The following is a 22271-nucleotide window of genomic DNA, read 5'->3' as shown; positions in this document are numbered from 1 at the left end:
TGGCTCAAAGATTCCAAGGAGAGCGAAATGCGGGGCAGAAAAATGACTACGATAAGCAATCAGCCATACCGCCTTCTGTTTTGGGCTATAGAGGAGGGGTAAGCCCTAACCCCTAACCCCTAACCCTAGTTATTAACGTTCGTCATCAGTTTGAGAAGAGAGAATGCTGGGTTCTTTTGAATGTTGCAGACCCTTCCAATAGTCATTCCGATAATCCCTTGTTAGGGCTAACCAGGAGCCATTCGGTTTCTGACTTTAGGTACGTACTTGGATAGGCAACTTATTGTTGGGGAGAAATATACACTCATTTCATTCACAGGATGATGCGACATTTTAATTCCGGATTATATGCCATTTATATATATTTGATCTGGACTCGGAAATTCTATAACTTCCACGGAAGCCCTACACCTCCCAACTGAACTATATGAAAGATGCGTCTAAGAGTCGTGAAGATAAGCAGCAATATTCCCCCCCCAACCACCTTGGTTATCGCCTTGCTTGGCAATAGGGCTTCCGCTCTCCAAGAACATGTTGGTCACAGATTTAACTCCCTGGCCGTAGATGTAAAGTGGCGACGACTTGAGGATATTGATTGCGTTCGATTGGCAATCACCACTGCAACCACCGTTGTTGTTAAAAAATACCCAGACCATGCCGTTATACAAGAATAAGTCAGATGAACCAGAGATGCGCTCGAAGAAGGCCATGCCGCATTTGGCGTCGCCGGAAGCACAGCTGCTGAAACCGGGATCAGAGGCGATCAGATTACTGCTCCAGGGTATAGGAGCGATATCATTGCCAGGTCCTTGCCAATAGGGGGTTTCACTATTTAATACGAGTTAGCAGCTGTTCAAAGCATTGGAGTGTGAGCAAACATACCTCTGCTGGAAGGTGGAGACAACGTTCTTCGCATTGTTATAGTTGTATTGGTACAAGGTGTGGTGCTCCATGGCCGTTCCCACAAGCCATGTTCCCTTGGTAGCTTCAATAAGCATACCACGACCAGTGGAGATGGTCTGACCATTGTTTCCATCCAAGTCATGGTCAGCAGTCCAACCCCACATATTCTCAATGTAGGCAGAGGATGAGCTCGTCAGGTGGATAAGACCCCAAGCTGCTTTGCACTGATCGGGGCTACCGCCACAGTTTGTCTCGACCTTGCTACCAGCAGCACCACCGATACGGAAGTGGGAGTTCCAGAGACCAACATCGCCAGGGTTGGAACCAGCAATATTCACTTCGACCTGAACAGAATCAGTGGAAGCCCTAAATGAAGGCTTAAAATGGGGAACTTACCAGTTTGCAACCCTGAAGAACATCGGCAACCGTAAAGATTATATCAACAATCTGCGCAACACCGACATCACCAGCATTTCCGATCTTCACCATGGTGCCTGGTGAATTAGGGTTGTAATAGTTGGAACCAATAGCCGAAATAGCAGTTCCGTAGCCCTCACCATAGATACGAGAACCAGCCGGAATAGTGATGGTATTAGTCACAATGTAAGTTCCAGCAGGGAAGTAGATGACTTTGCATCCAGCATATTGCGCAAGGATGGTGTTGATATTTGCCGTGTCATCAGTAGAGCCGTCACCGTACACCGGCAGGCCAGCAACCGACTTGATGTTCAGAACCTGGTCCGCGGAGTATTCCTGGAAAGTAGGAGGCTTCTGCGTGATGAAGTAGTTGCCGTTAGACAAAAGAGATGAAGAGCGAGGGGTTGTCACTGTGGTTCCACGAGCAAGACCGCGGCTAGAGCTGCCGCTGGAATACTATTTAGTATTAGCACAGATATTACTCCCAGTATTCTAAATAAATATCATACCAGATCACCATAGACCCAAGTATCAGTGACGCTACCAGTCAGAACTGTGCTCCCGCTCAATTGAACAGTGGTTCCGGAGTATGAAACGTTCTCAAGAACCACAGAGTTGCCAGCGCCACCACTGTTCGTTCCCTGAAGGAAGACGCCAAGATTTGAACCGGACGAGTCAATCACGGTAATCGTACCGGATACACCAGTTGCATCAATACCAGTTGCAGCATAAGCAAAAGAGCAAGCCTGGCAAACGACGCTAAAACCTCCGGCCTTGATACCGGTGGTAGTGCCACTCGTCTTGATATTCTTGAGGATCCATTGCTGTCCAGAAAGTTTCAAACCGTACGCACCACCGTTGAATGTCAGGTCGTTTAAGATGATGTTGCTGTTAGAGTCATATTGGGAGGTGACACCAACATGGCCAGTGGAGTAGTTGGGCATGTTGAAAACAACGTTTGCCAGTTGAGTAGCTTGGCTAACGGTCCAGTCAAGAAGTGCCAAACTTTGAGCGCCATCGACAGATGTGGAGTCAATAATGATGTTCTTTATGCCAATGTAGAAATTGATGGTACCGCCAAAATTGGGGTCCTTTGCATAGATAACATGATCATTGGGGAAGCCGGCGGCAGCTTTGAGAGTCGGAGGGTTGATGGGATCGCCAACAAGCACAGTACCGACAAGAAGCTGAATGCTGCTGGACATTAAGTAGGTACCAGCTGGGAGATAGACTACTGCAGGTTGACCAGTTGTTCCGTAGTTTCCGGAACCTCTAGCAGGGCCTCCATTTGACGGACCGGCTAGAAGATGTTATTAGCATGATACAGGAAAGAGAACAAGACCAAGAACGAATATATACCATTAATAGCTTTCTGAATAGCAGCAGATGCATCCGTGGCACCGGTGTTGTCTGCGCCAAAGTCGGTTACAACATTACGGAAGACAGAGTACTCGTTCCTGTAATTTGAGGACATGAAAGAAGACAACCCATTATGAGTGACACTTTCGTACCACCAGGTAGACGGATTTGAAGGTGTAAGAGGAGTGCAAGTGGACGCAGCATCAATCATTGCAGCAGCAGCTATCTGTGATGGCTGATTGAGTTTAACCCATGGTTGGATGGACTCATCCTTCAGGGGGAATGGGATGCCACTAGATGATCGATTAACATAACGATATTCACAGTCATAGAAAGAGATATCCATACTGCTTCTGAGGCGCGTAGGAGTCAGAAGGAACAAACTGCGAGACGTTGAAAGAGTCGGCGTCGTGACTGCGATCTCCACGTGACACCAGCCCGTCTGCGGGTAGGGCTCCTGTCAAAAACGGTAATGCCAGGAGGGAGACCAACAGTTTGGCCATTTTGTTCTTTTTCACCACTATGTACAATTAAATAGAGAAATAAAATATATAAAAAAAAATATAAGAGGTTGACTTCTAAAAGTTAGAACAAAAAAAACTAGAAAATTACCCTCAACGAGAGTATCTGAGGCGGCGCGAGTCCAGAATGTAGAATCCGGAAGCCCTAAAGATCGACATACCAAAGCAGTTGTGCTCTTGCCGGACATAGCTCCTACATATATAGGTCTCTAAAATCAGCTTTTCAACTGGCCTCAGCTTGATTCTCAATTATGGAGACCTGTTTCCCCTTTTGCAATGCTAGCCGGTGTATTTGTCGAAAGGTAGCTGATATTCAGGTAGTTAGTGTCGGCCGAGCTGAAGTCGGCCTAGTACGTAAGTACTTTCATGATTAGTTAGTTAGTAAATATGATATAGGCGATAAAGTTCTTACCTCTCAGGCATAATCAGGTGGCTAATATGCACTGTCATTTAATGAGTAATTCTGCAAAGACCACTGTGTACTAGATCATCTTCTATGAAATTAGGGGTCAAAACACGATTCCATTGGCCCAGAGCCGGTCCGCCCCCGGCTGAAACGGTATTCAAGGTAGTATCTGAAGAAATTAACACCTTGGCTAGTTAAGCACGGTAAAGAGGAGAAGCTAAAAATCTGTATGCTCTCCTGACATTCAAGACTACAATAGGTTAGGTTCTTCCAGAATCAGAGTAGTAGCAGCAAAACGACTTGGTGGTCCTTATGGTAGATGCCATCAGTGCCAGACCTCAGCTGGAAAGAGTGTACACTTATTACTACACGCTTTCCTAGGTCGGAGTATGGGGTACAATCTAATAAAGGTGCTTATTCATATTAAGCTCATTCGATCTGCAAATATCAGCGGACATCGATAAACACGAGATTTACATTATTTCCTATTTAGGAATATGGGTCTCGCCGAATTCGGTTGTTTGTTTCAAGGCCTAAACAGGTTCGCCTGCTTGTACAGGATGCTGTAGGTTGAGTTGAATGAAATTACGACTTCAAAAGGGCGGTATCCTTTAGCAGTGAATAAGTAGAGTTGGTATATTATGCAAATTGCATTTCAGTGGCGGCATATCAAAGTGATTATTAGCACCTTAGGTACTCGAGCATCCACGTTTCCCCTACGCCCCACCTCTAATTTGTAAAGGTTTCAATTTTACCTAAAGAGACATCATCGAGTCAATAGTGACTGTCACCCTCTGCGGACGAAGCGGCTGAACAAATACCGAAAAAAGAAGCTCGACATTTCTTCACTTTTGGGGTCCAAAAGCCACAGCATCCGCAATTCGGGACGTCGGGCATCTTTTGAGACATTGGCATCTAGATCACACAGATGTAGAAATTGAGATACGTAGGTACAGACGGGAGTTTAATTAGTCTTTATACCAAGCGAGAAGATAATCTCGAGAACACTCACAATGCAAATGTAAGCATGTAGATCGCAGATCAGCAGTTGAGATAGGCGGAGTTAGGGCTAGGGCAAGTAGAATCTGCATGAAATGACTAGGATAAATGCCCCACGTGAAAGCAGGTGAACGTGGCAGATGCAGGCCTGGTACTACCTCATATTGTTACATTTAAATTGACACTTTAATTGGCTCACTCTGCCGATGATATTATCACCTGTAAAAGATTGCCTATTTGATTTAAAGAATGTATGAAGACATGATATGGACACTTGGGTCTTCCAATGGTAAAGCAAGATTAGGGAGAAAGGATACAATATTATATCCAATAGTTGAGATTCGAATGGATATTCGAAGCCAGAAAAAAGAACACAAATCCAGTCAACATTTCCATCGAAGAGAACGTAATGCAGCTACTAGACTGCTACAACAATATCAAGTTTAGACGCAGTACTTCAAAGGACAAGTCAAAAAAAAGAAAAGACAGATGACTCAGCCAATACCCGTCAATCTTTTTAAAGCTGCATACTATCCAGAAATCTAAAGATTGCAAATTCTGGCAGCGGAGATCCAGCAAGTAAGACGATTGGCAATGTCACTTGCATAGCAATGGATATCGTAACCGGTACCAAAATCACTGGAAACTGAGCCAGAGTTGCAGATACGAGCGACACGGTAAAATATTTGGGCACCAGAGGCGTTGGCTTGGTTGATGCAGTTGGCGAGACCATCGCCAGATCTGACTCCGCCAGCTGTGCGGATACCGTGTTCAGCATTCTATATCATTGGACTGTGCTGTGTTATACATGGAGAGGTACTTACTTCCTTCCCATCATACCCTCACTCGCTTTTCCTCTATCTCTCCTGGCTATCTACTCTTTGCTTCCACGAAGGGCACTATCGAGAAGATAACGCGGGTTATGGCTAGAAAGCTCGCTCCAAAAGGTGGGATTCACTGTCAATGCCATTGTGCCCGGTCCCATTGCCACCGAGGCCTGGCTGAAAAGTAACTCGGATGAGCTGATTTCCGCGCTGAAGGATGTCAGCCCTTTTTGCCGACTGGGGGAGCCAGGAGAACATTCCTAAGGTGTTCAGGCTTTTATGCAGTGATGAATATTCATGGGTTGCCGGTCAGATCTTGATGGCGATCGGAGCGGCAGTAGTGTAGGTTGTCGTTTAAGCCATTGGCTCATAGGCCGTGATTTGAACAAGTAATTATGTTCGCTAATCACATATTCTTCTACAATATGGTAGTCCCACAAGTATGCTTGAACTATCCATGGATGTCAATGTCCATAGCACCATACATCCTAGAAGTTCGGCTTTGGTCATGATGGCCTCTCTAGACAATCTTCGTGACTGTCCCTACATCAAGAATAATATGACGTACAAGAAGGATCTCAGAAATTAGAGATAGACTCAAAAATGGAATGTTGACGAGCGACTAGCCTGAATGTCCAGACGCCTTTTGATATATATACAAAACGGGTATCTTTCATGTACAATACAACGTATATGGACTCATAAAATAACCATGAAGATGCCCCAACACCATAAATATATACAGGAAAGCGAAGAAACAACAAAACATAGGTAAGCCAAGCTCACGTCAGGCTAAGCCCCTCAAATTGCACATCACCTCTCTCTATCAAACGAAGCGCCGCTCTGAGAGAGGTAATGTCGTATCCCGCAAAACCGACGAATTGAACTTCATGCATCATCAACTCATTCCTGAACTTGCTTTTGCTCGCCTCATACATTCTGCGAGGAGCAATATTCACTATAGTTCCTCGAGTGCGACATGCTGAAATCGCCGAGGTAGCCGAATATGCCATGCCTCGGCTTCTGTTAAGCATTGCAGAGGGAGGAGCAGCAATGTCCTGGTCGACTTCGTAATCATACTGATCGTCGATATGAAAAACCACATCAGCGCCCACATCATCCGTGAGTAACCGTACGGACTCGGAGATATCGATATCTCTAGGGTTAATAACATGGGTGGCACCGAATTGAGTCGCGAGTCGTTTCCAAATAGGGTGATGTTCCACAACGATGATTTGATACGCGTTTTGCAGGGATAGCAGTCGAATAAGAAAAAGTGAAATCGGGTTACTCGAGACAATCAGGACATTATCAAGAGGTCGAAAAAGGGACATGCGTAATAATGCATGATAGGCCGTTGCGAGTGCTGCGAGATATGTGGCGCTTCTAATGGAGATGGATGCTGGTAGGGGATATAGATAAGATGATGGAGCGGAGAATGTACCTAAAAAGCACCTGAGGTTAACTCTGTAACCAATATAGGAAAAAAAATTATAGAAGACATACCGTTTGAATCGGTAAGACCGTTCTCTCCATAGTCGTATCCATCTAGTGAATCATATGAAGATTGTGATGGTATAAGAACCACATTCTGTCCTTTCGCAAACTGAGATACACCCAGACCAACTTCCTCAACCACACCAGCCATTTCATGATTCCCGTATCTCGTCTGTTTCGACGGGTTCAAGAAACAGTCATTTCCAACTCCGGCAGAGATCTGCCAACCATTGTGATTGTCTTTCGATTGACCATCGCCAATAACACTGGAGGTGTTCCTGGAATAACTGTAAGGTGCCGGTTTTATCTGATATCGCGACAAAAATATTTATCAATTGATGACCTAGTTTAACGCGGAGATCTCGTGAGACCACTGAAATGAAAGCATAATAAAGGAGATAAAAGGGATGGTTACAGTAACCCATGCGTCACGGCATGCTGGCATCTCGATTTCCGCAATTGTAGCTAACGGATCTTTGGACGAATATTTCAATGTAGTCCATGAAGGTCGAGGCATAATGAGAAGTGTGCAGCTTTTATCTCTGGTGTTTGAATATTTGCAAAAATTCAGTATCAGTCAAAAGCTCTACTCCAAAGTCCTCCATGGTCGCAAAACACAAGTTTATATATCATATCTCCGAGGAACAATTGTGGCGATACGAGAAGCGGATTAGATATCCTTCGAGCTCCGGATATTTTTGCCGGAGATCTAAGTACCCAAGCAATTTGGTCCATAGGCTGGGGAAACAGAGGATATTATATCCATAATAACAATCAGCCTGCCCTTGTAGGGGTGGCGAACGGTATCTCTCCCACCAATCGCTGTAGATTGACGACTTCTCCACAAAAGTATACAGGCCCTACAGGGCCTCTAATCAAATCGCCAAGCGCGATCATCCTCTGCAGACCTGCCGCTCGCCAATCGACTGGATCAATCGTAATGCTGTGAAAAGAACGTGCTTAGTCAATGATTTGCAAAAAATAAACGTCAGTCCGTTTGCTATCGAGATTCTGTGGGGGCGACGGAGTCCATGCTTCTTAGATCTCGTCGTCTATGATGAATTTTCCACTTTGAATCATAGCTAGGCGATGCAAGCCAATGAATGGTTCACTTGTTCAATCACTGTCCTCGTCTTGTGGCTGTTGCTGCTCAGCCGCTTCCTTTTGCTGATCAATGAATGCTCGCAGGATAGATTCTAGACCTTCATTACGTCGCGCTAGTAGCATCACATCGTTGATATTTATCGTTGATCGGCCGGCATGTCTAATAGGTGCGGAGTTGTTAGCGAGTGTCTGATTTGAATTGCGAGCTATTGGAAACCGAGCGGGTGGTTATACTTTGCGAACGCTTCTAAGTCCTGACTAACTGACTCTGTGCAATCATATGTTAGATAATTCCTCAAAGATATTCTGCGTGATTAATTGCAACGACTCACCAATCTGTGCCCATACCATCTCCGTCAATGCTCCGATGAATTGAGGAGTCGCATTAACACCCAATTGTATGGTTTCCTCATCGACAATCTTGCCAATAGCTAGCCAAAGGGCCGATTTGAATCGCTATCGATTAAGCCGTTAGCTAAGCCAAAGACCTTCTCAAGCGATACCTAGACGAGAGACGCTCAATGGCGGTATATGTACCTCTTTCAACGCCTGGTTTTCTTCTTGGTTATTGTCCGACATTTCCAGGATTTATGTAGATCGTAGTGGCTGTAATTCTTAGCAGCGCTAAATAACGTCGATAAACGATTGCCACTGGTAAGCGAAAGTAGACAATTTCGCAGAATAATCTGTGTTGTTCGTGTTGTCCGTGTTGGACGCGCAACTGACGCGTAGAAGCTTCACCAAATGCTACTGGATTCGTGTGGCTTGTCGGGTTTCAAATGGAAAACAATATCATCGAAATTCTTTCGTGAATCAGGCGTGATAGAGCCTCTAAGAGTAATATCTCTACGTCGAACTGCGAGAAATACCTCTTAGAGTCTCGGATTGTTCCTGGTGAGCTGAATTGGTGAAGGGAAGAAATGAGACTCTTCCGGCGTAGCACTGACGGACCTAAGTTGGCGCCTTCCCGCGGTAATCTTAACCACCAACCATTAACTGTCTCTGGTCATGGTCACCCAGTTTCAATGTAGTCGTCTCTGAAGTCCCGAATGTTAGAGAATATTTCAATTCAATATACCTTGTCATAATGGACTGCAAAGACATGAGGGTCAACAAGAGACAGAAATCAGCTCTTGGGTGTCTTACCTGCAAGTATATCTGCCCTATCTTTATATATCCCGAGAAATCGCATAGCTAGGTAACTAATGGCATCATTAAAGAAAACGCAAAGTCAAATGCGACGAGCAGAAGCCGCAATGTCAAAGATGTCTTTCGACTGGACGGACTTGCGATGGTTATCCTGTACCATCCCCAACAAGAGACCGTCGTCCTGGGCTGCTGCTCGCTGTTCCAGTAACCCAGCATTTGAGGACAGCAGAGGACTATCGTGCTTTTCAGAATTTCATGAGTCTCGTGCCCAGCCTTGCAAATTTTGCGAGCACTGAATTATGGAATACTTATATATTGCAATTGAGCCAAGCTGATGCTGCTATTCAGCACATTGTTCTCTCCGTTGGCCACCTTGTCGGTACAACCTCTGGGGAGATCGCGCTGAAAGAACAACAGGAGAAATTGATATGTTACCACTATAGCAAGGCACTACATGCGCTGACCAACGATCCGAATCCCGACGTGTATATCGTGCTACTATCATGTCTACTTTTCTGTCTGTTTGAAGAACTCCAGGGAAACTGCTATCCAGCTATACAGCATATTGTGGCCGGCAGAGATATCATCTTTAAACATATTCGCTCATACAGGTCATCGGCGTCACGCAGCGATAACTTGGTCTCAATCAAGGCTTCGTCGACCTGGAACCCACTACTTGCGCAGCTTTTGCAGGTATACTCGCGGCTGGAAATGCATGTAGCCGTGTTAGAGGCACGAGCTCTTAATCCAATTGCCCGCCTACCTCTATCAGGGTTTTCGGAAAGAGAGATAGAATGCTACAGCAAGGTTCCAAACCGTTTGTGTTGGGACACTCATCCCCCGTTATCTAATAACGTCAATGATAATGATGTTACATTCCCTGAATTCGCAAATATGGTTGATGCCAGCCGCTACTTGGCTGGATTGGCAGCTATTTGCGTTGCAAACCTACCAGCAAACCCATCGAATGAGACTCGACCAAGATGGCGCAGTACCTTTCTTAGGCCCTCCCGTCAAGCTCTATTACTGGACCACTGGCTCGAAGCATTCAACGCAATGATGTCAACCTACACAGCTAGTAAGATTACTATTCATGACCGAGTCCACTGTCACATCCTCCGACTCTATCAATCTTGTCTTGCGTTCATGAACAAAGCCAATGAGACGGGTCAAGAAAGGATTTTTGATGAGAACAAAGTGATCTTCGACCTGAACATGTTCAGAATGACGATCCTGAAATCTGTGGCGCAGGAGGAGCTCATATCGCCATTGTTCTTTGTGGCTACCCGTTGCCGTATTGGTTACGTTCGGTGTACAGCAGTGGAATACCTCCGTCGGTGTGGTCTAGAGGGCGAATTTCTGGCCGATGTTGCAGAGCGGATTATACAGGTAGAAGAGTCCAATCATTCAGAGGAGGATGAGACGACATCCTTCGGCTTTCCTGCCGAAACGTCACGTCTTAGACTTCATGGCTTGCAACCTGCGATAGGCCAGGATCAGCAAGAGATGTTCCGCCTCATGGTGTCCAGTTTTCCATACCACCCCCACGCACCAATATGGCCGTTGACGGTTCATCTTCCTCTCGTGCAGGAAAGGGGATTCATGGTCAAGGCTGGCGCTTGTCTTGAACGAGCACTTCGTTTCGAGATGTACCCATCCGTTTCCTGAGCAATAACCTTGTTTAGTCGGATTTAGGTCGTTAAAGGCAAATTCCATTATCTCCTTGGATTCTATCGTTAAGCCCGACCAGAAAATATTCCTATAAATCCTGCACTAAAATGTTAGCCTCGCTGGGCAATCGAACACGCAGCGAAATGACGACTATAGAGCCATTAAATGTAATGTGATTGGTCAGATCGGAAACTACCTCTAGCGTGGTTTTGAGATTCCAGCCGTGTGATTGGTCAATCGATTTCTGTATACTCCGTGCTTCACGCCGAATATATAGAGAGTCGCCAGGATGATGACAATAGCGAGTCATTTGAATCTGAGATGAATCTTGCAGGCTCAGGCGTATTTACGCTGCTTACGGCCGGCGACATGGTATGAACGCGCATATCTCCTTGCTGGAGAAGTATATAAACGTCGAACTTGCCAGCTGCAATCGTCCATCATTCAAACAAACAGTTACTGTTGATATCAACTAAAAACCCTGCATCCAATCATCTATATTCGGTCATCTTGAGAATTGTACCAGCATCATGTCTGTCACAATTGCCAACCGAATAGTGAACCCAATCGGCTTCGGCTTGATGGGTGCGAACCCCTTAACCCCTCGAAAGAACTGGAAATAACTAACATCATCAGGCCTCACTGCTCGCCAAAACTCCCCATCCTTTGATGAATCCATAAAAGTCATGAAACGCGCCCTCGAACTAGGGGCCACATTCTGGAACGGCGGCGAATTCTACGGGCCCCCCGAATCCAATTCCCTGCACTTGCTCGAATACTACTTTCGCAAATACCCCGAAGACGTAGATAAGGTCACTCTCAGCATCAAGGGCTGCTTTTCAATTCACGATGGTCGTGGTCCGGATAACAGTCCCGAGGGCGTCCGCAAGAGTGTCGAGAACTGTCTCTCCATACTCCAGGGTCGAGTCCCCATCCACATCTTTGAGCCAGCTCGAATCGACCCCAACACCCCAATTGAAGAGACCATCAAAGTCCTCGCAGAATACGTCAAACAAGGCAAAATCGGCGCTATAGGCCTAAGCGAAGCCGGTTCAAAGACCATCCGTCGTGCTCACGCCATCCATCCCATCTCCTCAGTTGAACTAGAACTCTCCCTCTTCACACCCGACATCCTTGAGAACGGTATCGCAGCTACATGCGCTGACCTTCAAATCCCCATTGTAGCTTACTCCCCTTTAGGGGCGGGTTTCCTATCCGACCGGTTCAGAAAACTCTCTGATTTAAGCGAAAGCGAATTTCGACGTTATCAACCCCGCTTTCAGCCTGGTGCTTTTGAGGCGAATGTTCGTATTGCGGATGAAGTGAGGAAGATCGCCCAGGCCCGGGCTGGAGACAGCGCGGCTACTACGGCGCAGGTAGCTATTGCATGGGTTCTGGCTCAGGGCGAGAAGGTTGGATTACCGTCTGGTATGGTGGTTATACCTGGTTCCACGACTGTTGAGAGGGTGGAAGAGAATATGAAAGAGGTCAAACTGAGTGAGGAAGAGTTGCATGCCCTAAACAAAATTGTGGAGGAGAATGATGTTCAGGGGGGGAGGTATATGGAGTCTTTGGCTAAGCTTATTAATGGTTAATCTCAGCGAAGTATTTGTAGTCAAAGAAATTAGATAGATATATGAGACCTCGATCGCATTGCATTAAAAGCTCAAATTGTCCCACATACATATACATACACTATCAAAAGGTTAAGGACATTGGATTGGAGAGGTATCAAACATATTTCCCATTGATAATAAAGAGAATCGACACCAACATGCACGATAAAAACAGGCCAGGCTATCGACTCGATAGAAAATGATAATACTCATTCTGATATAGAAAGAGAATACAAACAACAAACCCAGCCTGGCAGACAAAGCTTTACATAACCATCAAGTAAAAAAGCATTCATCCAGGGTTTGCGTTAAGATGATTGGATGGAGGTATAATATCGATATTTATTTCATTTTCTCATTTTTTCCTTGTTTTCTTTTGTGATTGTCAAAAGGTTAAGCCTCCACGGTCGCGGCAGTTTCTTTGAATGCCTTGCTCGTATCCGCCAAATTCGTGGCTGCAGCTGCAGGTCGCTTTGATTGGTAATTCTTAATAGCTGCTTTGATGGCATCTTCAGCCAAGAGGGAGCAGTGAAGTTTGACCGGGGGGAGGCAGAGTTCGTTGGCGATTTGGGTGTTTTGGATTTTGCCTGCTTCTTCCACTATTTCCCTAGTATTAGTTATATGTTTATGATGGGGAGTGGAATAAGGGACGTACAGGTCTTTCCGGCTAGGAGTGTGGTGAGATATGAGCTTGATGCGATGGCGCTGCCGCACCCGAATGTTTTGAAGGCTGATTTGACGATTTTGCCGGTCTTTTCGTCGACTTGGATGTCGAGACGGATCTGTTACTGTTAGAATCGTGAGGTTCTAGAAGGTAGAGGGAGTGAAACGTACGACGTCACCGCACTGATAGCATACGTTAGTAAGAGTTTTGAAAACAGTTCATGAGGGTACATACTGCAGGCGCTCCAACTAGACCGGATCCAACATCTGCGGACTTGCGATCCAAAGATCCCACTAATTCAAGTTAGCGATTTCTGCGAATGATTGTATAGATGCGCGTAGGAATTGAAGGTTTAATCAGGAGTGGCGAATGCGAGCGACGACTGCACTGATCAGCTTCCTCGCAACAAGGAGCTGCGTGAAACTAAGAGGTATAATCCAGTCGCCATATTGTCAGAAGAGTGCACCGTGTAATTGTCGTATCCGGACGAGTCCTAGGATCCGTCATCGCATATGCCGCGGGATGTGTCATCGAAACAATTTGTAATCCGGAGCGGGACTGCGCATTGAAAATTGCGTATCAAGGACCGAAGCGAAAAGATTGCACGAAACCGTTCCAGATCAAGAAGGTTGAATCGATAAACATATCGAAATCGTGCACAAGCATGGCGATACACGCCTGGAGAATACCAGTATAGATTTGTTCGAAAAGTTCGATCGGTCTCCGTTCCGCAATATATGAAAACCCAAATCTCTGAAAATATCGATCAAAATGTTCTCCTCCATCTTCGGCCAATATCTAATCCGAATCGCAATGACTTGGTGCACCTTCCGACAATACACCCCATCCTTCACAACTCCCGACGCGAGGGCGGGGAAAGACTATGCGAAAACGACAATACAATGCAAAATAACCGTACTAACCATTCCTAGGATTCGTATAATGATCTAACAGTTTGAGTATGTCAGCCTTTTTGTCCAGCATACATCACCCAAAAGAAGTCTACTTATCTTTCTCGTGATAACCTCGGCGAGCAGCAATAGTCAAAGCCGGGAGAACCGGCGACAGCAAAGCCGGTCGAGTTGAGAGCATATGTCCCGAGCGGACAATGTTTCTGACTGGATTCATATTTGATTTTGTGATGTGATACGCGATGAAGGGAGATGCAGACAGAAAAAAAGTAAGTTGAGAGTTGAGATTTCTGTGGCAATGGTAAATAATTCTAGAAAGTCGATCGGTGACGTTCAAAATGTGAAATTGGATCACGTGAACTCCGGCATCGGGGATTTCGGGTGCGGAGTTATCTGATCGTCCGAAATACTGACTCAGGACCAATCAGATGCAGGAGATGTTATCTGATTTTCGGAAATAAAATATATCACCAATCAAAATGCAGGAAAGCTAAAGCCGAGTCCGAGTCCGCGGAGACTCCATCAGATAAATTTGTTGATTATTAATCATTCTGGCTCTGGATGCCGCGTGCAGTTCTCATTGGCTCTTGATTATCTACACCAATGGCAATAACTGGGGGTTTATATTGCATTCCACAAACTAAACCTGCTTAGAAATCCTCGCATTCACTGACAATCTCATGTACCAACTCAATACAAATATCAGTGAGACTCAGGAATGGCGCCATATGACTGCTACTTGGAATTTCCTTCACAATCCATCTCTTGCCAGTTCCTTCTATCATCTGGTATTGCGCATGCTTGGAGACAGCTCGGTCTTCTCCAGTGACTATATATGCACAACGGCCATCGTAGGATGACTCGGTCCAAGCTGAAGGTGGTTGCTCCGATGTAAATGCCAAGTTCGAATGCGGTTTCAATTGTGCAGTCATCTGATTCGTGAGACCTGGTTCAACATCGGCGGCGAAGATCTCGACTGCATTATCTGGAATATTCACCCCTTTCTCGGGCTATACAGAGCCAGAAATAGTTAGGTATATGATATTGTCTCTTTCCCAATCACCTACCTGATCCAGTAAAACCCAATCCGGAAGCTTCCCTCCTTGCAAACCAGCACAACTCAATCCCTCCGGCACCAGAAACGCCCCAATACAAATCAATGCAATGATACCTCCTGCTTGACCGTTTCGTTGGCGGTCCGTTTTGCAAAATCCCCTGGCTGCTGAGGCACCGGGCATAGACCCGTACGAGTGCATAAGAAGAAGGATATCTTTGCCTTCATGCTCGATCAATGGCTTGATTGCTTGGTCTCGAATAGCTGTTGCGTCTTGTTGGCAATCAGCGCCCGCGGATTCCGAAGAGGGGAACGAGATGTAGCGGACGGGGTATCCGGCCTTCTCCAAGGCTTGGAGGAAAGAGGAGTAAGTAGGCTCGGGGAGCCATGCTCCTGGTATGAAGACTATAGTTGGCTTGGACATGGCCGCTTAGCATTTCAGAAATCTGTAGTGAGCAGAGAGTTGGAAGACAAAGACACCCCCGCCAGATTAATGTTGGTATTCCAACATGTTGGTTGATACCCCGCCTACAGTTTGGCGAATAGAAGAATATCATCATGACCAACTCCCTCCCATCATTCCGTCGACACCAGCCATTTTACCCTCTACCGGGTACGCACAGAAGCGAGTGATGCATCTTTACAAAACCACGTCCGACATTCTTAGGGTATAGGGTTAGGGCTGATTCAAGTTTATATCCAATTCCAGCCGATGAGTCAGTCATACCGATCGACGGCGGATAAAGGCACTCCGTGGATAGAGTGCCCCTGGAGAGAATATTCTACCGCGTTCGTCCGTCGAGTTTCATCTTGCCTTAGAGAGTCGATATGATAGATTAGATGGATTCACCCCATACTTGTAGGCATCCATATTTGGACATGCGGAAAGCAAAGTTGCCGGTTGCCGAGACGCCAAGCCAAGCATTGGCTTTCATAGGGTAAATTGATGACTGGCCAATCAGACATACGGCTTTACGCGTATACTTGATGCCGAGTATGAATCGATAACCACTAGTTAACCTAGTTACACCTCTGTTTCAATTCCTAAATATAGGTTGTCATGACTCAGTTGCCGCTGATATTGGCGCACGCTTCTCGGATTGTCTATTATTGCATCAATAGACATCTGAGAGAGTTAAAGTAACTATTATTTATGAGTGTACAGTAAACGCAGTCACAGATCTACTAGTAATCAGTCCTCATACCAACTTATGCAGGGCTACAATGCATATTATGGTATGTGGCATTACATATATTACTCTATACGCGTGGTTGTCGTATAGCCAACCAATCAGCTCGTCGACAATTCCCGGAGCACGGGTCCTGTGTATCCGGGCTGTATGGTACCGTATCGGCGAATTAAGCATAACTAGTGCTTATCCTGACTCATTTGAGAGTAATTATTCTATTTGGGACGGGTAACCCAATGAGTCCATAGACTCCATACACGGCGCCCGGGTCGGATGCCTTACAGTACAGTACGTATCATTCAGCTAGACAAGCCTATTCACCTGTGTGTTATTTGTGTTTTTAGTTACAATCTGGTATCGATCGAATTCGTCCGTCAACAACTGGCAGTGGTATCATACCATCTTGCGATTACCGTTTTCGGCCAGAATCCATGTTCGGTTAATGAAATCTGCCCACCCGATTGGCTGTATCTACAATTCATCGGTTTCTCCTTTATTTTTATTTTATTTTATTTTATTTTCTTTTTCCATTTTGAATCTTTGGCTGCAAACCAACTAAGACTGGGTCAGGGTTGGTCCAGATTATGCTCAGAGTTTCTTGGAGGTGGGGATCCATTCTCGGAAAGGGCCAGCTTCCGTGTTAACATACATTCCTTATATATTGAAGGAGGTAGGTCGCGTGTTTGTTGATTAGTTGCTTCTTGCAATTATACCCCTCCAACAACTGGATTGCTGCATTGAATAGAGGTAATAGTAGTTGTCGGTGAGGGATACGACCAGTCAACTCGGGAATAATATTGTCATACACGGAAACTACACAACATCAAATAGTGGCATCGCTAGGAAACGAATTTCAGTCGGGGAGGAGGGCAGACCTTAAAATGTCGTTCGCTATTAACCCGAACCCGCATCAATCGACCTCCGTCTTCAGTCACAACACTGCCCCAGTACACGAGACGACGGCGGAAGATGCATCAGATCTGGAGAAAAAGAGCTCCGACGAAACCCTGATGGAGCGGGAAGAGATCGTAGAGCTCCGGGTGGGTGAACTGGCTCGCCAATTGACACGCCAATCCACTCGATTCTCAGCCAAGGGAGGCAGTCTTCAGAACCCATTCTTGACAGATGACCCGGAGTCCACTATCAACCCGCACAGCCCCAACTTCCGCGCCAGGGACTGGATCAAGATGTTCTTGGAAATGAGGCACCAGGATCCCGAGAGATACCCCGAAAAGCATGCCGGTATCTCCTTTCGCAACTTGAATGTGCACGGCTTCGGTTCTCCAACAGACTATCAAAAGGATGTCTTGAATATGCTACTGGAGGTTGGAACGCTTGTCCGATGGGCTTTTGGAGTCAAGATGCACAAAGTTCAGATTCTTCGCGATTTTGAAGGTCTGGTCAAGAGTGGTGAGATGCTGGTCGTGCTCGGAAGGCCAGGCAGTGGTTGTTCAACATTGTTGAAGACTATTGCCGGTGAAATGAACGGTATCAATATGTCGGAGGACGCTGTAGTGAACTACCAAGGTATGTACCCAAATAAGTTCAAATCCGAGGCAACAAGCTAACGATGTCAGGTGTCCCCGTAAAGGAAATGCACAACAACTTCAAAGGTGAAGCCATCTACACAGCCGAGACTGATGTTCACTTCCCCCAACTCTCCGTCGGCGATACTCTCAAATTCGCTGCTCTCGCAAGATCGCCTCGAAACCGTTTCGAAGGAGTGACGCGCGACCAGTACGCCACGCATATGAGAGACGTTGTCATGGCGATGCTTGGTCTTTCGCACACAATCAATACCCGTGTCGGTAACGACTTTGTTCGTGGTGTCAGTGGTGGTGAGCGCAAGCGTGTCAGTATCGCCGAGGCTACTTTGAGTCTGGCTCCCCTCCAATGCTGGGACAACAGTACTCGAGGTCTTGACAGTGCCAATGCTTTGGAGTTTTGTAAGAACCTTGCTCTTATGAGCAAGTACGCTTCCACGACTGCCTGCGTCGCTATCTATCAAGCTTCGCAGAGCGCATACGATTGCTTCGATAAGGTCACTGTTCTTTACGAGGGACGACAAATCTATTTTGGACCTACAACAGAGGCAAAGCAATTCTTCGTTGACATGGGATTCGAATGTCCCGATCGTCAAACAACTGCCGACTTCTTGACCTCACTCACTAGCCCGGCAGAGCGAAGAGTCCGCCCTGGATTTGAAGGCCGCGTCCCAGAGACTCCTGATGAATTCGCCGCAGCATGGAAGAAGAGTGAGGCCCGGGCCAAGCTTATGCGAGAGATTGAAGCCTTCGAAGCGCAATACCCGCTTGGTGGTTCATCGCGTGATGCATTCATTGATGCGCGTCGCGCCACGCAAGCAAAACGTCAACGTTCCATGTCTCCATACACCATCTCTGTTTGGGAGCAAATCTCTCTATGCACTGTGCGAGGCTTCCAACGACTCAAGGGTGATTCCAGTTTGACTCTCAGTGGGCTGATTGCAAACTTCATCGTTGCTTTGATTGTCGCATCCGTCTTTTTTAATCTTGGAGATGACTCCAACAGTTTCTATGGGCGTGGTGCCTTGCTCTTTTATGCCGTCCTTCTCAGTGGTTTTTCTAGCGCGCTCGAAATTCTCACCTTGTATGCTCAACGTCCTATTGTGGAAAAACAGTCACGTTACGCTTTCTATCACCCATTTACCGAGGCCATCGCGTCTATGCTCTGTGATACGCCGTACAAGGTCCTTAACTCCTTCACCTTCAACATTCCTCTTTATTTCATGACCAATCTCCGCCGAACTGCGAGTGCTTGGTGGACTTTCTGGCTTTTCTCCCTTGTCACGACTTACACCATGTCTATGCTTTTCCGAACTATTGCAGCGACTTCTCGGTCTCTATCCCAAGCTCTTGTTCCCGCTGCTATCTTGATTCTTGGTATGGTCATTTATACCGGTTTCGTTATTCCAACCAAGTATATGCTTGGGTGGTCCCGCTGGATGAACTACATTAACCCCATCGCTTACTCCTTTGAGAGCTTGTTGGTCAATGAGTTTGCCGATCGTGACTTCGCGTGTTCAGTAATGGTTCCTTCCCAAGGTCCGTATGACAGCGTTCCAATGCAATACCGAAGTTGCTCTACTGTGGGTGCCAGCGCTGGTTCCAGCACCGTCTCGGGATCAGCTTATTTGAAGCTAAGCTTCGATTATCAAAAGAGCCACGAATGGAGAAATTTGGGTATCCTGTTTGCCTTCATGATCTTCTTCTGTGGAGTATACTTGGTCGCTACCGAATACATTTCCGAAATCAAGTCCAAGGGCGAGGTTCTTTTGTTCCGTCGCGGTCACAAACCCGCAAACTTGTCTTTTCCCGGCAGCTCTTCTGATTTGGAATCCTCGATTGGAGGTATCTCGGAGAAAAAGGCCTCCGGATCTGCTCCTGGAACTGCTAATTCGGAATCGATTCTCAACGCTGGCACTGCAACCCCGCCTGCTGAAGCTAAGATTCAAAGGCAAACGGCTATTTTCCATTGGGAAGATGTGTGCTATGATATCAAGATCAAGGGAGAGCCCAGACGAATTCTCGACAATGTCGACGGTTGGGTCAAGCCTGGTACATGCACGGCATTGATGGGTGTCTCTGGAGCAGGTAAAACTACTCTGTTGGATGTCTTGGCTACACGTGTCACTATGGGCGTTGTTTCTGGAGACATGCTTGTCGATGGACGTCACAGAGATCAATCCTTCCAACGCAAAACTGGTTACGTTCAACAGCAAGATGTCCACTTGCCCACGTCTACCGTTCGAGAGGCTCTTGAATTCAGTGCCTTGCTACGTCAACCTGGACATCTCAGCCGTAAGGAGAAGCTCGACTACGTCGATGAGGTAATTCGACTCCTTGGAATGGAGTCCTACGCGGATGCTGTCGTTGGTGTTCCTGGTGAAGGACTGAATGTTGAACAACGCAAGCGACTTACCATTGGTGTTGAGCTTGTTGCCCGGCCTCAGCTGCTCTTGTTTTTGGATGAACCCACTTCCGGCCTTGACAGTCAGACTTCTTGGTCTATCTTGGATTTGATTGATACATTGACTCGCCACGGACAAGCCATTCTCTGCACTATCCATCAACCCTCTGCCATGTTGTTCCAGCGATTTGACCGACTTCTTTTCTTGGCCAAGGGTGGAAAGACCATTTACTTTGGTGATATCGGCAAAAACTCTTCTATCCTATCGAGTTACTTTGAGAGGAATGGTGCCGCGCCATTGCCACAGGGTGAAAATCCTGCTGAGTGGATGCTTGAAGTCATTGGAGCAGCTCCTGGATCACATACGGATATTGACTGGCACAAAGTTTGGCGAGAGAGCCCTGAATACGTTAAAGTCAAGGAACACCTTGCCGAGCTCAGATCTACTCTATCACTCAAGGAACCAGAACCACAAGCCAATGACCCAGGTGCTTACCGAGAATATGCGGCTCCTTTCAGCGTTCAATTGTGGGAGACCATGCGCCGAGTTTTCGCGCAGTACTACCGTACCCCGGTCTACATTTGGTCCAAGTTTGCTCTCTGCGTGTTGACTACTCTTTACATTGGGTTTTCGTTTTTCCACGCCAAGAACACCATTCAAGGTCTCCAGAATCAAATGTACAGTGTGTTCATGTTGATGACCATTTTCGGTAACTTGTGTCAACAAATCATGCCTCTTTTCGTCACTCAACGTTCTCTTTATGAAGTGCGTGAGCGACCTGCAAAGACATACTCCTGGCAAGCTTTCATGATGAGCAACATCATTGTCGAATTACCCTGGAACACACTCATGTCCGTGCTTATGTTCCTTTGCTGGTACTACCCGATCGGACTGTACAACAACGCCAAACCTACCGACGCCGTCACCGAACGCTCAGGTCTCATGTTCTGTCTGATCTGGGTATTTATGCTCTTCACCTCTACGTTTGCGCACATGGTCATTGCCGGTATTGAAAATGCCGAAACGGGTGGTAACATTGCCACGATGTTGTTTTCGCTGTGCTTGATTTTCTGCGGTGTTCTTGCTACTCCTCAGGCCATGCCCGGATTTTGGATTTTCATGTACCGCGTTTCACCTTTTACCTACCTGGTTCAGGGAATGTTATCAACCGGCTTGTCTGGTACGCACGTCCAATGCTCATCCGTCGAATATCTCACCTTCGACCCTGCGCCTGGTTTCTCGACATGCATCGATTACATGAAGGATTATATCGACCTAGCAGGCGGTTATCTCCTTGATAACAACGCCACTTCGCACTGTCAGTACTGCACCATTGGGGAGACGGATACTTTCCTTGCCAGTGTCAACGCGTTCTTTTCGCAAGCTTGGCGCAATTTTGGTCTTATGTGGGTGTACATTGGGTTTAATATCGTGGCTGCTGTGGGAATTTATTGGTGGGCTCGTGTGCCAAAGGGGAAGAAGTTTTCTGGATCTTCTTGATCTTTTCCTATATCTACTCCTGTACACTACAGGGAACTTGCATCTTTCGTTCTCTTGATTTCTGTTTGGATACATGCAATCATCATCCTTCTCTAGTATTTCTTTACTTCTTATACGAAAACTGTCGTCTCGCGACCTCGGGAATTTTCTTTTCTCTTCTAATCACTTCACCGTCTTGACACGTTTCTTGTTACATAGTTCTACTCTTTTTTGACTAGTTGCATTGTGTTAGATTGGTTGGCTTGTTTTTTTGTGTTTGCCTTTATATATTCTAGAAACGGATAGATTTCTGAATTTGAATAATTTAATGTTTTTTGATTCCTCTGCTTTCTAAGTGTCTTCCAAGGTTGTTTAAAAAAATATTAGAAATAAAACGAATACGACGTTACTGGGTTATGCTATCTGGCATTGTAAATCGGCGATGTGACGGGTATGGCAGGGATCCCTCGTGCTGAAATACCAGTTGACGGGCTGAATAAATCCACGCGAGCTTTCAGCTAAACGGAGCGTGTCCGGAGTGTCGGTAATGTGCTCTAC

General features: G+C 46.2%; 9 protein-coding genes across 9 annotated transcripts, besides 2 other annotated features; 4 read left to right on the top strand and 5 right to left on the bottom strand.

Annotated features, from left to right (window-relative positions):
- Positions 1-440: 440 nt before the first annotated feature.
- On the bottom strand, positions 441-3182 carry TSTA_059380 (exo-beta-1,3-glucanase, putative; the record flags this gene model as incomplete). Its single annotated transcript, XM_002487518.1, has 6 exons — positions 441-828; positions 883-1247; positions 1300-1776; positions 1830-2620; positions 2680-2972; positions 3028-3182. The coding sequence occupies 6 exons, from the start codon at positions 3180-3182 to the stop codon at positions 441-443; spliced, it is 2469 nt and encodes an 822-aa protein (XP_002487563.1).
- Positions 3183-3219: 37 nt separating this feature from the next.
- Positions 3220-3246: a sequence feature (AT_rich).
- A 1970-nt stretch (positions 3247-5216) lies between these two features.
- Positions 5217-6018, top strand: TSTA_059370 (uncharacterized protein; the record flags this gene model as incomplete). The annotated part of the gene is made up of 5 exons (XM_002487517.1): positions 5217-5232; positions 5269-5421; positions 5536-5613; positions 5654-5771; positions 5862-6018. The coding sequence occupies 5 exons, from the start codon at positions 5217-5219 to the stop codon at positions 6016-6018; spliced, it is 522 nt and encodes a 173-aa protein (XP_002487562.1).
- Positions 6019-6028: 10 nt separating this feature from the next.
- On the bottom strand, positions 6029-7735 carry TSTA_059360 (quinone oxidoreductase, putative). The gene is made up of 3 exons (XM_002487516.1): positions 7342-7735; positions 6936-7269; positions 6029-6873 (listed from the first exon to the last, which is right to left on the bottom strand). The coding sequence occupies exons 2-3, from the start codon at positions 7075-7077 to the stop codon at positions 6212-6214; spliced, it is 804 nt and encodes a 267-aa protein (XP_002487561.1). The 5' UTR covers positions 7078-7269; positions 7342-7735; the 3' UTR covers positions 6029-6211.
- A 291-nt stretch (positions 7736-8026) lies between these two features.
- On the bottom strand, positions 8027-8609 carry TSTA_059350 (apoptosis-inducing TAF9-like domain 1 family protein, putative; the record flags this gene model as incomplete). The annotated part of the gene is made up of 4 exons (XM_002487515.1): positions 8027-8190; positions 8265-8298; positions 8363-8486; positions 8568-8609. 4 exons carry the CDS (start codon positions 8607-8609, stop codon positions 8043-8045), a joined length of 348 nt encoding a protein of 115 aa, XP_002487560.1. The 3' UTR covers positions 8027-8042.
- A 508-nt stretch (positions 8610-9117) lies between these two features.
- TSTA_059340 (uncharacterized protein) lies at positions 9118-10847 on the top strand (the record flags this gene model as incomplete). Its single annotated transcript, XM_002487514.1, has 2 exons — positions 9118-9182; positions 9251-10847. 2 exons carry the CDS (start codon positions 9118-9120, stop codon positions 10845-10847), a joined length of 1662 nt encoding a protein of 553 aa, XP_002487559.1.
- Positions 10848-11380: 533 nt separating this feature from the next.
- Positions 11381-12445, top strand: TSTA_059330 (aldo/keto reductase, putative; the record flags this gene model as incomplete). The annotated part of the gene is made up of 2 exons (XM_002487513.1): positions 11381-11435; positions 11487-12445. 2 exons carry the CDS (start codon positions 11381-11383, stop codon positions 12443-12445), a joined length of 1014 nt encoding a protein of 337 aa, XP_002487558.1.
- Positions 12446-12488: 43 nt separating this feature from the next.
- Positions 12489-14344, bottom strand: TSTA_059320 (iron-sulfur cofactor synthesis protein (Isu1), putative). Its single transcript, XM_002487512.1, has 5 exons — positions 14054-14344; positions 13365-13423; positions 13301-13312; positions 13122-13248; positions 12489-13065 (listed from the first exon to the last, which is right to left on the bottom strand). The coding sequence occupies exons 1-5, from the start codon at positions 14112-14114 to the stop codon at positions 12860-12862; spliced, it is 465 nt and encodes a 154-aa protein (XP_002487557.1). The 5' UTR covers positions 14115-14344; the 3' UTR covers positions 12489-12859.
- A 326-nt stretch (positions 14345-14670) lies between these two features.
- On the bottom strand, positions 14671-15920 carry TSTA_059310 (uncharacterized protein). Its single transcript, XM_002487511.1, has 2 exons — positions 15109-15920; positions 14671-15051 (listed from the first exon to the last, which is right to left on the bottom strand). Exons 1-2 carry the CDS (start codon positions 15517-15519, stop codon positions 14692-14694), a joined length of 771 nt encoding a protein of 256 aa, XP_002487556.1. The 5' UTR covers positions 15520-15920; the 3' UTR covers positions 14671-14691.
- An 862-nt stretch (positions 15921-16782) lies between these two features.
- Positions 16783-16811: a microsatellite.
- A 355-nt stretch (positions 16812-17166) lies between these two features.
- TSTA_059300 (ABC transporter, putative) lies at positions 17167-22050 on the top strand (the record flags this gene model as incomplete). The annotated part of the gene is made up of 2 exons (XM_002487510.1): positions 17167-17812; positions 17863-22050. The coding sequence occupies 2 exons, from the start codon at positions 17167-17169 to the stop codon at positions 21732-21734; spliced, it is 4518 nt and encodes a 1505-aa protein (XP_002487555.1). The 3' UTR covers positions 21735-22050.
- Positions 22051-22271: the final 221 nt, after the last annotated feature.

This window comes from Talaromyces stipitatus, genomic scaffold (assembly GCF_000003125.1).
Source record: "Talaromyces stipitatus ATCC 10500 scf_1105507295487 genomic scaffold, whole genome shotgun sequence".
Lineage (NCBI taxonomy): Eukaryota > Fungi > Ascomycota > Eurotiomycetes > Eurotiales > Trichocomaceae > Talaromyces > Talaromyces stipitatus.
This window is presented reverse-complemented; position numbering and strand designations above follow the sequence as displayed.

Excerpts from the sequence above, each read along its gene's own strand:
- TSTA_059360 (XM_002487516.1), bottom strand. The coding sequence starts at position 7,077 with ATGGCTGGTGTGGTTGAGGAAGTTGGTCTGGGTGTATCTCAGTTTGCG. Across the intron at positions 6,874-6,935 it reads CGGTCTTACCGATTCAAACG|GTACATTCTCCGCTCCATCA; the intron begins GTATGTCTTCTA and ends GGTGCTTTTTAG.
- TSTA_059320 (XM_002487512.1), bottom strand. The coding sequence starts at position 14,114 with ATGCTGGACAAAAAGGCTGACATACTCAAACTGTTAGATCATTATACG. Across the intron at positions 13,424-14,053 it reads TTATACGAATCCTAGGAATG|TGGGATCTTTGGATCGCAAG; the intron begins GTTAGTACGGTT and ends AACTTGAATTAG. Across the intron at positions 13,066-13,121 it reads ACTCCTAGCCGGAAAGACCT|TGGAAGAAGCAGGCAAAATC; the intron begins GTACGTCCCTTA and ends CTAGGGAAATAG.
- TSTA_059310 (XM_002487511.1), bottom strand. The coding sequence starts at position 15,519 with ATGTCCAAGCCAACTATAGTCTTCATACCAGGAGCATGGCTCCCCGAG. Across the intron at positions 15,052-15,108 it reads ATTGGGTTTTACTGGATCAG|CCCGAGAAAGGGGTGAATAT; the intron begins GTAGGTGATTGG and ends GGCTCTGTATAG.